We start from the raw sequence: 14,984 nt of genomic DNA on the forward strand, positions 1-14,984 counted from the left end.
GAACAAAATTCGTCTCGTATCGTAGAAAAATATGTATTTTTGGAAAAAAAATATCTAAAAGATTTACGTATTTTTCAAATAATAGCAGAAATATTTATGGCTGAAAACCTTGAAATATGGCAAAATATTTTGAAATTTTTGTGATCTATGCTAGTTAAGGAACACACCCACAAAGTTTGACCGTCCGTCGTCATCATGAAAATGAAAATAAATACATATCCGCCCGCTGCACGTTATGCATTCTCAAGTGGATTTGCATGCACCCGGTGGGTGTTTATATTTGAGCTGCATTAATTTAAGATGCATTCGTGGAAGGAAAGCGCAAGTGTAAATTGTTAAATTGAGGGGAAGAAAGTGAAATGAAATTTAAGGCTTTACGATGATCTCTCGATCTTCACTTCAGCCTCGTGCATCCTCTTCCAGCCAGGCAGTCTGATAATGAGGAGGAAATAATCATACGCTTGGAATCAGATCCACTGGCTGCAGGAAAGAGAGATAATGTTGATGAAGAAGTATTAAATTTAAACGTATGTATGCATTTGATATCACTTTGGACCTTAAGGGAAGACTGCATGCTGACTGATAGCGAAGTCTGTTTTATGAAGGAAACGTGTATGACCCGTGTCATGAAGCCATTAAGCTTATCATATTGGTCCAAACTACAGCGATTATTATCTAATTGGGAATAGAATTGAGATGTCATATTTTTTGTGTTATCAATCTAGAGGGTGTTCCGGAAGTAATGCAACTTTGGTCAAATGCACATATAAACTCAACGAATGAATTTTTTAAAGCGAAATGTTGGTCAGAAAGGGACAAAGGTTAAAGCTAATTAAGTTTTGCTTCCAATGGTCCGTACACCCCTTCCGCCAAATTTGGAGACGTTTTTGTTGGGCGCTCACAATTAGTGCTTCGCCACTGTTTTTGGTCACCTTTTTTGAGATTTTTGACCACATGTGTTGAAATAAGTTCAAATTTTTGACTGAAGTTTTTCGATTACAATATTTTTTCTAGGATAGGAACTAAAATTTTTCAATAGGTCTTGTATTTGGCAAATTTGGGAACGTTGTTCACCTCTCCCATGTTAATTGCATTTGATCCGTTTTAAGGCGGAGCGTGATACTTTGGCTTATATTTAATTTCCAGTTTTGCATAAATGGTTTTCTTGAAGGTGGGAGAGTTGTACTATGTGCAAATAAAAGCATTTTGATAATCTGAGCAGTAAATCGTCTTGTACAGGACGATCAATTTTGGTTAATTTTAATTACTTCAGGTCAAGGATTTTTTCTGCCCTCCTGCTTGCTACTTTTATTTTACTCTTGACTATATTTATAAGCTTCTAGAACCTTCTAGGATTTGATGTCCAACTTCTAAGCTTTCAAATAATGTATGGTGTTCGGTGAGAACTTCAAGTACTTCAGCGAATTTCGCTCCGACATAACAAATTTCTATCTACACGAAGTTTATTACTTTCGGGGCTGCCACACGAATGTACCGACCAGATATTTTTTGCGATTAGTCGTTTTTTGCAGCTCATACCTTAGTATAACACAACAAATCGTCACTTTTGGAATTTCTTATTTTTTAAAGTGAATACAGCTCAATTTCTTGGAGCGCGTAACCACTTTTTCGAGGTAGTGGCAGACGATGGTTGCGAGTTGCTTGGTGGTATTTGACCTCATTTTGGAACGGATAGAGATATCGACTTCTGGTTTTCGGATTCTACTAGATAAATGTGTGGACTACAATATTCACCCAATTTCGAATTTGGGGCAAATTGATACCCTTGCATATATGCATTTTACCAAAGTTGCATTACTTCCGGAACACCCTCTAACTGGTAGCCAAATAAAATCATTGGTTAGAACAAACAGATATTGCGTGTAACAAATTCCTGAATTAGCAGTAAAATAAATAGGGGCAAATAATAATAAAGGTATATTTCATCAACACAAGGCGGATATGTATTTACTTTCAACTGTTACATTTGATGACGACCGACGGTCAAAGTTTGTTGGTGTTCTTTAACTCACATTTCAAAATATGATCATAAAAATTTCCGTTATTATTTGAAAAATGTTCAAAAATATCTACATTTATTTCGTAAATAATTAATGCACATCATTTCAGCGATTTTTCGGAAATACATATCCACCCTCTGTACATGTAAGTATTTATGATCACAATGAAAATATTCTCTAAAGATGGAATTCAATAACAGAATTTACGAGGCTGTATGGTATGCAACTCAAACTCAAGGCATGAATTCTTGTTCGCAAGGAGGAGATATAAATCATTTTCATCATATCATATTTCGCATTACATTTATTTAATATCCAACAGCACGCCAGGCCACGAGAAAACATGTAGCAATGCATTTCTCCATCTGATGAAGCTCCTCTCCAGCCCATAAATCAGGATTGTTCTCATTCTTATCTATCTCCGTCCCACCAAAAACCCTAAGCATAAACGCTACCAGTCTCACCATGAAGATGAAATGGACCGTGTAGAAAAACTGAAAAATTTTTTATCCATTCTCCAATGTTATTATTTTTTATTAAAGAAAAATCATAAACTATTTATAAGTCATAAACAGTTCAAATATTTACATTTTAATCACGAGTATGGATTTTACAGCCTGTAAGAAAAGTTGGTACTCGACTAGAATGGTTGCTAAAATTGTAAAAACGAAAACCAATCTTTTCAAAATGATTAAAAAACGATGTGCATACATTTTGTAATTATTGGCATCGTTAGTTAGTTTAAAGGTGCAATTTGTGCACCCTAGCAATAAAGTTGTGTAGCCAGAGAGGAGAGCCAATGTATGCGTATGTATGGACATAGTTCAAATGGAAACGCACAATGGCCTAATTATTCACTCTTTTTATTATCACTTTGCCTTGTATAAACGAACGATTGAACTGCTCCCCTCATTTTCAAGCCAAAATTACAGGATTAGAAATAGATTTAGTCCAATTTCAATAATCGTTAGTTAAGTGTGGTGGGGGGCTCTGACTTTCCTTAGCTTAATATTGGGATGCAGAGATGCACGTTTGTATGTATTTCTAGCCATAGAGTCAGGGCTTACGGAATCGTCATTCCGGTCTGTCTGTCAGCATTGCGATAACTCAAATAAAACCTATCAAATTCACGGGAAACTTGATATTAGGCAAACTGGGAATAAAGTTAGAAAATTGGCATGATCGGTCCAGTGGTTGACTTGTGAGGGTCATACAGGTCGGGGTGAAGTAGTTGGTGCTAAATCTAATATTCGGAGTCATAGTCGTATTAATGATATACCAACCAAGGATAAAGTGTCCTTAATAATTACAATAATAATAAACCGTAGTAACGTTAGAAGTAGCTCACCCTGCAATATAAATTAGGATGTATATCATTTTGCACCAATGGTGCCGAATAAGTGCACAAAATAAGTATAAAACTCTACAATTTGATTCTAATGGTGCATTATAATCGGAATATGTAGGTGTAGAATTTTGAAATTTTTTGCATCAATAGTGTATCATAAGGCGACAAAATAAGGTTCATAATGATTTAGACATAACTTTGCACCAAAGGTGCGGAATACGCCGACAAAAGAGATCATAATGTTTATATATTCTTCCACCAAGGGTGCAATATAAACGGAAAAAAATGAAAAAGCGAAATTAGTATGCACCACCTGCGCCGCATTAGCGACCAACCGGCATCCATAAGTTTGAAAACTTTATGTCAAAATGATATGATTATTTCTCCCGGATATTCTGCACTATTGGTGCATTTTGTGTCCCTTCCCCCAATTATTTCGCACCATTTTGTGTTACCGATTATTAGATACTAACACTGCTATTAATTTATCAAAAAATACACCTGGCACATTTTAATTAGCATCAATTGATACATAAAGGTCGTTAACAGACAGACGGACAAGAGGAACTCAATAGCTCTCGTGCTACGCAGGGTGAGCTATTATTGCATGGTTCTACACAAGTTGTGTAGAACCATGCAATAATTGTTAACTAATGGTGCAAAATAAATGGTGAAAATTGATACATAAGTTAAAGTTTGCACTAATGGTGCAGCAGAAATGGGGAAAATTGGTGCATAATTTTGACATGATTTCGAGGTTAGAAATGTAAGCTAAAGACAAACGAATAACATGCCCCATTGATGCGAGTTGCATCGGTTCGCCTATATTATATAACGCACCATTTATCGTTCCCGATGGTTCGTTCCTAACGGTGCCAATAATGTCAAAAAAATTGAGCGGGGCTAATATAATTAGCATCAATTGATGCAAAAAACTCGTGAACAGACAGACAGACAGACGGACAAGAGGAATTCAATAGCTCTCATGCTACGCAGGGCGAGCTAATAACGTCAGATTAGTTACTGGAGTGATTTTAGGGTGACCCACACTAGGTTTAAAACCTACAGTGCAGACTCCATATAGCCCGAGTCAGGGACAGAGTCCCTGACTCCTCCAGGGTCACTCTGGTTAAAATTTGCTCAGTTTTAGCTTCATATCCTTTCGTGAGAAGCCATTAGGTATCACCGTGCCGGATTTCATGTTTTTAAAGTAATTTCTAAAAATCGGTATGGGTTACCCCATAGGGTCGCTCCAGATAAGAATTTTACCAATTTTATGTCATATTCTTCTATTAATACCCATTAGCAACCTATCTACCAAATTTCAGCTTGTTATAACGATTTTGAAAAATCGGTATGGGTCACCCCATAGGGTCCCTCAAGATGAAAATTTTTCCAACTTTTAAGTGGTGTTTATGCTTCACGTCATCGTCACGTACTCCTTCAAATCCGATTTTTTGATTGGCTGAACGAAATGATCACTACGACAATTAACAATTTTAACCAATCAAAAAATCGGATTTGGAGAAGGACATGACGATTACGTGAAGCATAAACGCACCTTTAGTCATTTTCATCTATTAGGAGCCATTAGCAACCTCTGTACCAAATTTCAGCCTTCTACGACAATTTTGAACTTTTGGTGCACAATACCCCACCCACCTAGATGACCCCCACTGGTCAACCACTTGACCGATTTCGCCCATCTTCGAACTCGTTTCCTAACTTTGCCCTATATGCATATGGTAAAAATTTCAAGTCAATCGGTTCAGCCGTTTTGGCTCTATCGTGCCGGACAGACGGACGGACGGACGGACGGACATGACGGTTCCATAAGCCCTGACTCGGGCTAAAAATGTAGAAAGAGTCGAATGAAACGAACTGGCTCGGGCAATTCAAAGCTGTCCTGCAGATTCTTTTTTCACGTGGGGGATGAAGCTTTTAAGAGTAAAAAAAGCTTGGATTATTCCAGGCTGGATTATTCAATAAAGTACCCGCTACAAAAGAATGCAGTTATGTATGTACGTACGAACTCGTAGAATTGTGTGGCGAGTGGAAATACTTTACTAAATTCATATTTATTCAATAGTAAATGCACCCTGACTCTTACTCTTACTCTTACAAACATGCATCAATTTCCTTCCTGGAATCGATAGCTTTGAATTTTTCAGCAAAATACAATCCAATTTTAGAGTAACTTTTACTTTTACAAATACTTTCTTTGCTCTATCGGCGAAATGAAAACAGGGAAAGGCAACAAAGGAAATGGGACCTCAGGTCCACCGAGAGTCATTTCCCTTGTTAAGGAATGTCTGGAAAGATGTTGGCGTGCAATTTTGTCGGTTGCAGACTCCGACATCCGACCTTTTTTCTTCTTCGACTTGATCCTCCCTTTGCCCAGTCAGGAATAAATTACTGGATTTATTTCGACAAGCCAAGGTTTGTCTTATTTCTGATCAAATTTGTTTTCTGCTACACAGTCAATAAATTACTCTTGTTGATACACAAGAGTAATGTGCAAATCTGTAAAAATGATCTAAACTAAATTGGAAGAATGTTCATATAATAAGTTTTGCATTTTTGTGGTAGGTTAAATTTCATCGCTATTTATTTTGTATTGAAGTCTGTTACAAAGGAAAGAACAGTATTTACGATTTACGATATAAAATAAATGTAAATACTCTAAAGTTCGTTCAAAAAAATAGAGACAAAAAGTCTGAGAGGTTATCTAGCAGAGTTTGTCTTTACGGCACAAAAAAATTAATTTAGAAAAATTTAAGTCCGTTTGTCTCTATTTTTGTGGAATTACATTCTTTCCATTTCGATCATTTCCACCTCATGTCAACTAACCGATATTCCTTTGTGGACCATTCATCTTCCGTAAATCAAGGACAGAAATATGTCACAAAGCTATGCTGGAATACATTTAATTGATACCCTCACTCAATCGTATGACACAGGAAAAGTGCACAAATCACAGTAATATGTAATCCCAGAAAGAGATATCCGTTCGTACGATACCCATCACTCTTCCTCCTAATTTCCATCCCCTTTTCCATCTTTGCCCCACCAAACCACTTTCCAAAATGCATTATGTACATATTATTATTGTCATATTCAGCTCAGCTCTGGCGTGCCGTGGACCCTTTCCTTACTTTCCTTCGCATTAATTAGGGTATGAGGAAAGCAAAAGCTTTTCTCGGGGTGCATGGCTGGATTGCATCTCTTCTAAATACTACGTATAGCAAAGCATAGCATAAACATCTAAACCACTTTACGTTACTCAATTACTCGCTTTCATCTTCTTCTGTGTCAATGTCAATGTGGGTGCATGAGAAATACTCAAAAGAGGCCGAAGAGATGCAACCATACATAAATGCAGTGGATGGGATCAGGTTCAAAATTAGAGTTACTGGACCATGACGATGAGATCGAGGAGATGGATTGAAGGAGGATGTGGGTCCATTTCCTCCAATGACAGCCAAACCATTTCCGAAACAGTAGTATTTACTGTGCATTTGTAGTTGTAGTTGTGCGGAGTGCATCTCGTGTAAAACTGGGGGATGAGATAGTCTTAATACTCTTGATGAGATGACTAATCCCCCCAAATTAAGATGCACCAGATGTTTAATTTATTCTCAAGATTTGACATCCCAACGAGTCGGATGATTCATTAACATGATTTCTCCATTACCTTGTTTCCTTCTTATGGGACATTTCATTTGATTAAATAAATGCGTACTGTGTTCTTGGATTTTGTGATTTGGTGCATTTAATAAATGAATGACTTGAATATTTATCTGAAATGCAAACCCACTTAGCATTATTAATTCAATAAAGAGAGAGAGAAAGATGCATATCAAGAAAGATTATTAAATATAGTTTAATTGAACGCTATTATTTCTTATATTTGTAGATGACCAATTTGAGAAAGATGTCCAAGAAGTAGTGAAGATTCCAACTACTTATAAGCCAATTTTTCAACATGAGCGAATCAACCACATCGTCGAAAACATCGATATGTGGAGCTGACGAGGAGTTTTCAACGCCCGAAGTTATCGTCGTCGATGGGGCGGCCAAGTTTCGGGATGGAAAACGGGTATAAACTTTTTCTTTAAAAGCACTAGTCTAAATTTTATGACGATAATATAGATTAGTAGATTTATCAGTTCAATTAAACCTTTAATGAAAATTAGTTGGAATCCGGCCTCGTAATCGGGTTCATGTATAACTCCACCCTATTACACGATGTCTATGTAATTGTAATCTGATTTTCCAATTTGTTGTTGCAGTGGAAGCAGCGATTCTGTGTGCTGACCAAGCTGTCTCCTGCTGCTGGTAATTCAATTCAACTCAATTACTACATTTCTTACGTTTACGAACCCTCCAACGGAAAAAAACATACAATTCCACTTTTCATGAAAAAAATGCCAAAAAGGTACAGAAAAAGCATGCTTCATCCTGACCGACGGACCAAAATGCATTTCTTCCCATAGAATTACCAATTTCATACATATTATTCAATTCCCTTGCATCATACTAACCACACGGCATAAAATACCTGCAAAATAGTAAAATATTTGATAAAGGAATACTGACAAATACAAATGCGCCTAGTTTTCTGCCAGCGCTAATACAATAATCCAGAGATACATCACGGTCACGACCACGACAGCCCAATCTATGCAGTTGACTATGCAACAAAGCGAAAGTAAACTCAATATTTATTGTCGGATTCGGATTTATTTTATTTTATTTTACAACATCGTACACGGTTAGACAGGTGAAACGTACGTGATGGAGAAAGTGCTTTCTTTCTACGTACATATGAGGAAATCACGCAGAGAAGAAGGAAACGAGGGCTGAGATTTATTTGGGTTGACTGAATAACGCAGTGCAATGCAACGCACATTAGATACGAGGTCGGGGAAGAAAAGAAAGATTTTGTGGTCTGAATAAAAATTGTTTCGTTTAAGAAAAAGGGAAAACGCACGACCGATTTGATTGAATCGAACGTGTTCAATCAACTGAGCGAATGAGAACGAAAGTCAACAACTTGATCGTGTTTTGTTGTGAAAACATCATAATTTCGGGATAAATCTATTTATTTTCTGGAGAATTTTACAAATTTATATGAATTTGGATATGCATAAGTAAAATGATAATCATGTTTTGTTGTGAAAATATCATAAATTTAGGGCAAATGATTTGTCACAAATCTATTTATTTTCCCCAGAATTTTACAAAATGACTGTCTTAAAATGGATATGCATGCTTATCTAAAATGATAAATTATTTATGTCCATCGGCTGATTTTGGCAAATAAATAGGAAAGATTAACCTCCGGTTCTTTAAGGGACGCGTAAATAAGCAGGTGTCGTGATCAAAAGCAATTCAAAAGCAATTATTTTATCTGATGTACAGTACAATGTAGCAACACGTTGATTTACATAATGTAAACGTTACTTTGAATGCTGCTGTTACTTACATTGGCGTGTCACACACAGTACAAAAAAATGAAACTTTTGGTTAATTTGTCCAATCCGGAAATGAACTTTCTGATATTGCATGATTTTTGCATTACGCGTGTTTTTTACGCAGAATAATTGGAAATTCTAAGCATTTAGTCATTGCTTTAATGGGAGGAATTACTTTTACAACAACTTTGACTAATTACACCCACTAATTTCACGTCCATTAGTGTACATGAAATTTTTCTTTGCAAGTATAACCAACTAAAGAAAATATAATTGCATAGTAAATACTCCAAGTATTTCTTAATTCTACTCTTTGGTCACCCCCCATGCGTTTAGCAGACATATAAACTAGTAGATATGTATGTACTAGTAGGCACTAAAGTTTTTGATAACAAATCTGCTGTATTTCCCACCAGATTCGGACAACCAGCATGTGTCTACTGCCCAATCAGTAAATTCCCATTTATTTTGTACATACGCACAGCTTTCTCCTTCCTGCAGGGTAGATCATGATTATGGTACAACTTCATAAAATATTAACGTCCCGCAGCAGCCCGCACTTTTCTCTTGGCTGGTTTCGTTTCGTGATACTTATTCACATCTCGGACCCCTCCGACCCTCTTATTTCTCTATCATACTACATACACTCTTAGAAATCCGGTATTAAAATAATACCAAGCGGTATGAATACATGACTCTGTCAAAGTGGCATTGATTGATACGTAATACCCTGTAGTAATAGTATTATAATTTTGCCATATCGGTAGCAAATTTCTACGGACCTGTATAACTTTAATACCAAGCGGTAGCAACTTGAATACTGACAAATCAATACCTGCGTAACTATACCAGATTTCTAACGGTGTATACATAAGTAGGAATATGTACGACTTTTTTTGGTTGTTTGAACAGTGTTGCAACTTCAAACCACCACTGATCTCGGCAAATCCAGTGTGAAGCGGAGAATAGTTGGAGAGGAAAAGTTATCCAAAATTTCACTGTTGGCTCTCTTGGTGAGAATGAACGAGCGAATAGAAACGGGAGAGGATAATGTGGGATAGAATGGCGGTGACTTGATCAGGGTGGATTTAGCAACTTTCACATCCATGTATTTTCACAGCCTGGACTTGAGAACTTCCGTTCAGAAAATCGCATTGGACACAGCTGTTTTGCATCTGCATCCGCGAATGGAAGGAAATCGTCGCATGGTGGAGAAAATCAAAGTTGAATTTTGTTAGTACTTATGCAGCGACTGGTCATGACCCCGGGTGGACGCTAAAGATATCCAGCCTGTAAACTATGCATGTCTAGCCGTTGGACATCTTGATGGAAACTTTCGAATTCAGAAATTCACTCAATTGCACTTTCACTTTCAACTTTGGCACTTGATTTCGTATGCTCCCATAATTCAGAGAGGTTGCAAATCAAGCAGATTTATTTATGGTCATTTGATTCGATTGGAAATTTACTTTCCCACACGGGTTGAATTTGAATAGTGCCAACTTTTTGTATAAATCTTGAAAAAAGTTCCTTTATTATTACGAATTTTAAACTTATCTTGAACTTGATGCTCGCAATTTTTACGGAAACTTATTGCGTATAAAAAGCTATTGACCAGAAGTAAGAGATCACGCATCTCGTCCCGGCACCACTGGAGTTTTTTTCTTATTTCTTCTTTAAAAGTGGAGGATTTCTTCTGGTCGACGATGCCGGAAATCGATAAGAATACTTTCTTTCATGCCGGATGGTGCAAGTTCAGTTGAAAGCATCGCCCCTCGTGAAACTGTATCATTTTACAATAGAATCATTCACCACATCAGTGCTATCACCACATTATGAACGCCACTTTCTCTGCCAAGTTCACCATAAACATAAAAGAAAAATGCAATAAAGTCATTCATTTCTCTTTTTTGCTTATTGCAGTCCTGGTTTGGGTTGCATTCTGTTAAATAAATTGCATTCCAAGGGTAACATCCAGTGTTTCGTTTCTTGCGGGTTTGCTACATTTCTTGCAGTAAGAAGAAGCGCAGGAAAAGGGAGGTGCAAGAAACTGGGAGAAAGTGCGAAATCTAGCCACGTGCCGTATGAAATATAGCGGCGGACGTAGTTTCTTGCGCCTTGCATTTCTCCCAGGTCAAAATACCCGCAAGAAATCACTTTCTCCCCGTTATTTCTTGCACGTGGTTACTGTCACCCGAAACACTGAACACAACTTTTTTCTGTACACAAAGAGCTACTAACAGACCAAAGTGCAATGGATTAAAAAGATAAGGCTTCACTCTTTTCAACGCAAAACTCAGCTGAATGAATATTAAGCGATTTTTTTCCCTTTCATCAAAGTATTTACAAGCGATTCGTGTCTGTTTTACACCAAACCACGAAATACAAGGATCTCGTTGAGAGAATTGTGTTAAAGAGAGAGGGAAATAATGGGATTAGACATTTTGTAGCTGACATTTATTACCCAATTCTCGCAATCTTTAGCGCTGCTACTGTCGCTAAAGTCGTTTCGAAATTACCTTTATAAATGCTATGACACGCAGCAGGCGAGGCGAGAATGCGACATGACACATTTCGGGGAACAACCGGAAGAGCTTGAAATGACACCAAAAATGGATACGGTTACAAATACACATGTACTTACGATTACATGGCAGTCTGCTAGGTGCATTGCTTGTCAAATGCCGATAACGCTAGTTTTGCAGCTTTGCCGGTTTTGTAGCTACAAAGGAAGTTGGGAGAAATTCCTTTCTGTATGAACATGTTTCCTGCAAAGGAGAACGACACATGCTTTTCTTTGATAATTCTGAAATTCATGTTCCACGAGTAATACATAAATTCCATCTGCGGCGGTGTTGGAACACCTCCAAGTCGTTCATCCATCATTTCGTAATTGAGAAAGAATAACTGCCTTATATATACATGTGTATTATTGAAATTTTCCGTGTTAAAGGCACAGTCAACACCAAATTTACTAAAATATGTAATAGTATTATTCTCTATTTACTTACAATAGGACGCGTTTTCTCCTCTTCGGATGCAAAAATGTCTGTGCCAAATCTAAGCATTGGGAGATCGCGTCTTTTGCAAATTTCATACTAATTAAACTTGGGATGAATTGACACTAATTTGGTCAAAATCGGAGAGGAAACGCTGGAAAACCTAATTCCAAGCTACCACAACCACTTCTTTTTCTTTTACCATCACTATTTCATACTTTACAATAAGCTGAATGCAGTAAAATGAATCAGCAATTCACTAAAATAATTCCGTGGTCTCCCAAATCTGATTGATGTTCCCCCAATTCGTTACATCTACTTTTTACCTCTTTTCTCAAAGGAATAACCTAACAATAGCACTTTCCCGGTTTCATCTGTTTATCAAGCCGTGGATAATTCGGAATGCAAATAACGTAAGCAGTGACATTGTCATGTGTCACTCAGCTCAGCTCACTCCCTTCTTCTTCTTGTGAAAATAAATATGGAATTGAATCCACATTTACGTATCGGATAAAGAATGCGTAGTTGTACAATTCAAAGCGGAATCATCCCTTTTCAATTTGAATATGTTACAATCCCCAATCAGAAAGGGTAACACTTGATTCGTGACTCATCATCCTCTTATATTCACTTTCATAAAGTGTGGTTGCTTATTCTGTATTATACTCTACAAAGGGGAAAGCTAAATAAATAAATTTGTCCCCGCTTCGATGAGCAACTTCGACTTTCTCTTTGAAATTCCTTAGCGTCCATTTTTCGCAATTAGTCCAAGTTCCGTACGACCCTCGCATTTTAATGTCAATTAATTGGGCATCACCCCAAAACTGTCATTTAGCAAGGAGGCATTACTTAGTGTGAAGTGATGTGTCCTCTGAACGGGACTTTTCCCAAATACTTAGCTAGACTTACTTACTGTAGTACTAACTTTCGTAGACGTTCCATGATTTCAGGGAGGAACGCGACTAATTAGAATTCAGGTCGTGTCGCAACCCTCGTCACGTTTGAAGTTGACTTGTCTTTTTCCTGGATTTACGAATTATATACGAGGAGGCCGAGGCTACTTCAGACATTCCCGACCTCCACCCAACTTTTCGACGAGGGTCCAAATAAACATTTCCGAAACGTGCGTGCCATCCATTCCAGTTCTACAATGCGACGTATATTAGCAATCCGTAGGAGTAGGACAGTTATCTTGATGAATGTCGACAAGGAGAAGCTGCTTACTGATGTGCAAATCTGGTTCTGGTTCAGATTATATTTTGGGCAAATATACGAAAGTTATGGGAGAAATGGGTTAATTTTATCAGTCTCCAGGCATCACATGCAGGAGTTCTACTGGTATCGCTCTGGGATTTATGTGCATAATTCTGCTTGAGCAATATACATTTTAGATGTGCACTAATATCAGAGGTGGGCAAAATACTTTGTCAAAATACCGTATTTCGTGCAGGGTTTGGATTTCTAGGGGTGTTACGCCCACAAAAAGAGGAGAATCTGCATGGAGAATACAAAAGTCGTACGAAAATACAGGTTTTGCGAAGAAAGTAGCTATTTATTTATCGCCGTCAAATTGCATTTTTTCACGATTAAAAAAAATGCAAAAGTTTTTTGACATGAAAAACTAATTTCTTCATAAAGCCTATATTTTTGCAAGACTGTTATCTTCTCCACGAATATTCTCCTCTTTTTGCGGGTGTAACGACCATAGAAGTCCAAACCCTAGGAAGAACGGAGCTCAAAATACAACGTATTTTGCCCACCCCTGATTAATACGTACACTTTGTGTACGTAAGTAGACTTGAATGTTAAAGCTGTAACCCTCTCGAGAACCATTCGCCATAAACCCCCAACAATAATCCGTTTTAAATAAGATTTTTTTTTATTATATCCCATTATTTTCAGTTGAAAGGTTACCCAATTCCATGTCATATACGTATACTCATACCGGATCAGATTTCAATTAGTTTTCTCTCTTTTTTACAATGGGTTTCCTTCTTGGGGTGAGATTTAATAAAATGTGCGTGCCATTTGAATGCAAACGATAAAGGATTTCGACTGGTGGGCGATTTTACGGTAGAAAGAGCGCTCAAACACAGGAGACAAAAAGAATGGGCTGAACAAAATAAATCTCGAGTATTCTGCGTTTGAAGGATAGATTATTGTATGAAATGTCCATCCTTTCTCTCTTCCAGAGCTCTGAATGGCATCAAGTACTTTAAGTGATAGTGGTACGATAATTATGGGAAGAGAAAGGGTGCTGGAGAAAGGGAGGAAAATCAACCCTTTTAGTGGAGTGAGCAAAACCCCGAAATTCGGAACGATTCTCCCCTCTAGTATGAAAATCCTGGATTTATTCACCTAGTGAACAAAGAGAAAACGCGGGTGGGGAAAGGCGAATGAAAGTTTGGTTGTGCGAAAAACTCCGAGAGGGAGAACTTTCCTTTACAAGGTTAGTTGTTCACCAAAAACGTACGAGTTTGAGATGAGACGAAATATTTCTTTGGTCAGCTTAGGATTAGTTGAATAATTGGAATACACGTAAATATAAATTCGGATTAGTTCCCTTTCTTTAAATTTTTTATCAAATGTGGAAATGCGGAGAAAATTGATGAGAAAAAGTTTGGTGAAAGATTAATTATGCACGCATACAATATTAACTACCACTTTCTTTCATTTTATGTTGATACTTTGTTGTTTCTTTTTCGACTATATATTTTCATTGAATAAATACAGATAAATACATATTTATGGCGATTTTCTTAAGTATTTAGACTAATTTCGGTCTGTAAATACATTCATGTGCCTAATTAAATTACCGTTTTACAATATTCGTCATTTCGTAGTATTAGTTTTTAACCTAAAGATTTCTTTCAATCAAGAGACGGAGTTAAAAATTCGTTTAGAAAGCTATGTAAATATATTAATAATCCTTTTAAAGAAAACCTGACACCGCAGAAAGTTTTAAATTCCCTGAAAAACATTTTTAATACTTACACATTTGCATCCACTTAAGCCATGCTCAATCAAAAAACTTCACGAGTTTTTTCAATTCCTATTCTATTCTGGCGTTATAGAAAATTGAGAAGTTTCAGCAGATTTTCCAATTTTGTACACATTTCACTTCTCATCCAAATACTAT

At 37.0% G+C, this 14,984-nt stretch overlaps 1 protein-coding gene across 2 annotated transcripts in view; it reads left to right on the top strand.

The window, feature by feature from the left end:
* The window catches only part of LOC110852669, a 74,094-nt gene that overhangs the window by 4,593 nt on the left and 54,517 nt on the right, over positions 1 to 14,984 (top strand). For both annotated transcript variants that reach the window (XM_035853574.1, XM_035853575.1), the window contains exons 2-3: positions 7,286 to 7,468; positions 7,662 to 7,707. In XM_035853574.1, coding sequence (XP_035709467.1) covers positions 7,355 to 7,468; positions 7,662 to 7,707 — 160 coding nt within the window. In that variant the 5' untranslated portion in view covers positions 7,286 to 7,354. The remainder of the gene's footprint in view (positions 1 to 7,285; positions 7,469 to 7,661; positions 7,708 to 14,984) is intronic.

This window comes from Folsomia candida, unplaced genomic scaffold (genome assembly GCF_002217175.1).
Source record: "Folsomia candida strain VU population unplaced genomic scaffold, ASM221717v1 Fcan01_Sc007, whole genome shotgun sequence".
In the NCBI taxonomy this organism is placed as follows: domain Eukaryota; kingdom Metazoa; phylum Arthropoda; class Collembola; order Entomobryomorpha; family Isotomidae; genus Folsomia; species Folsomia candida.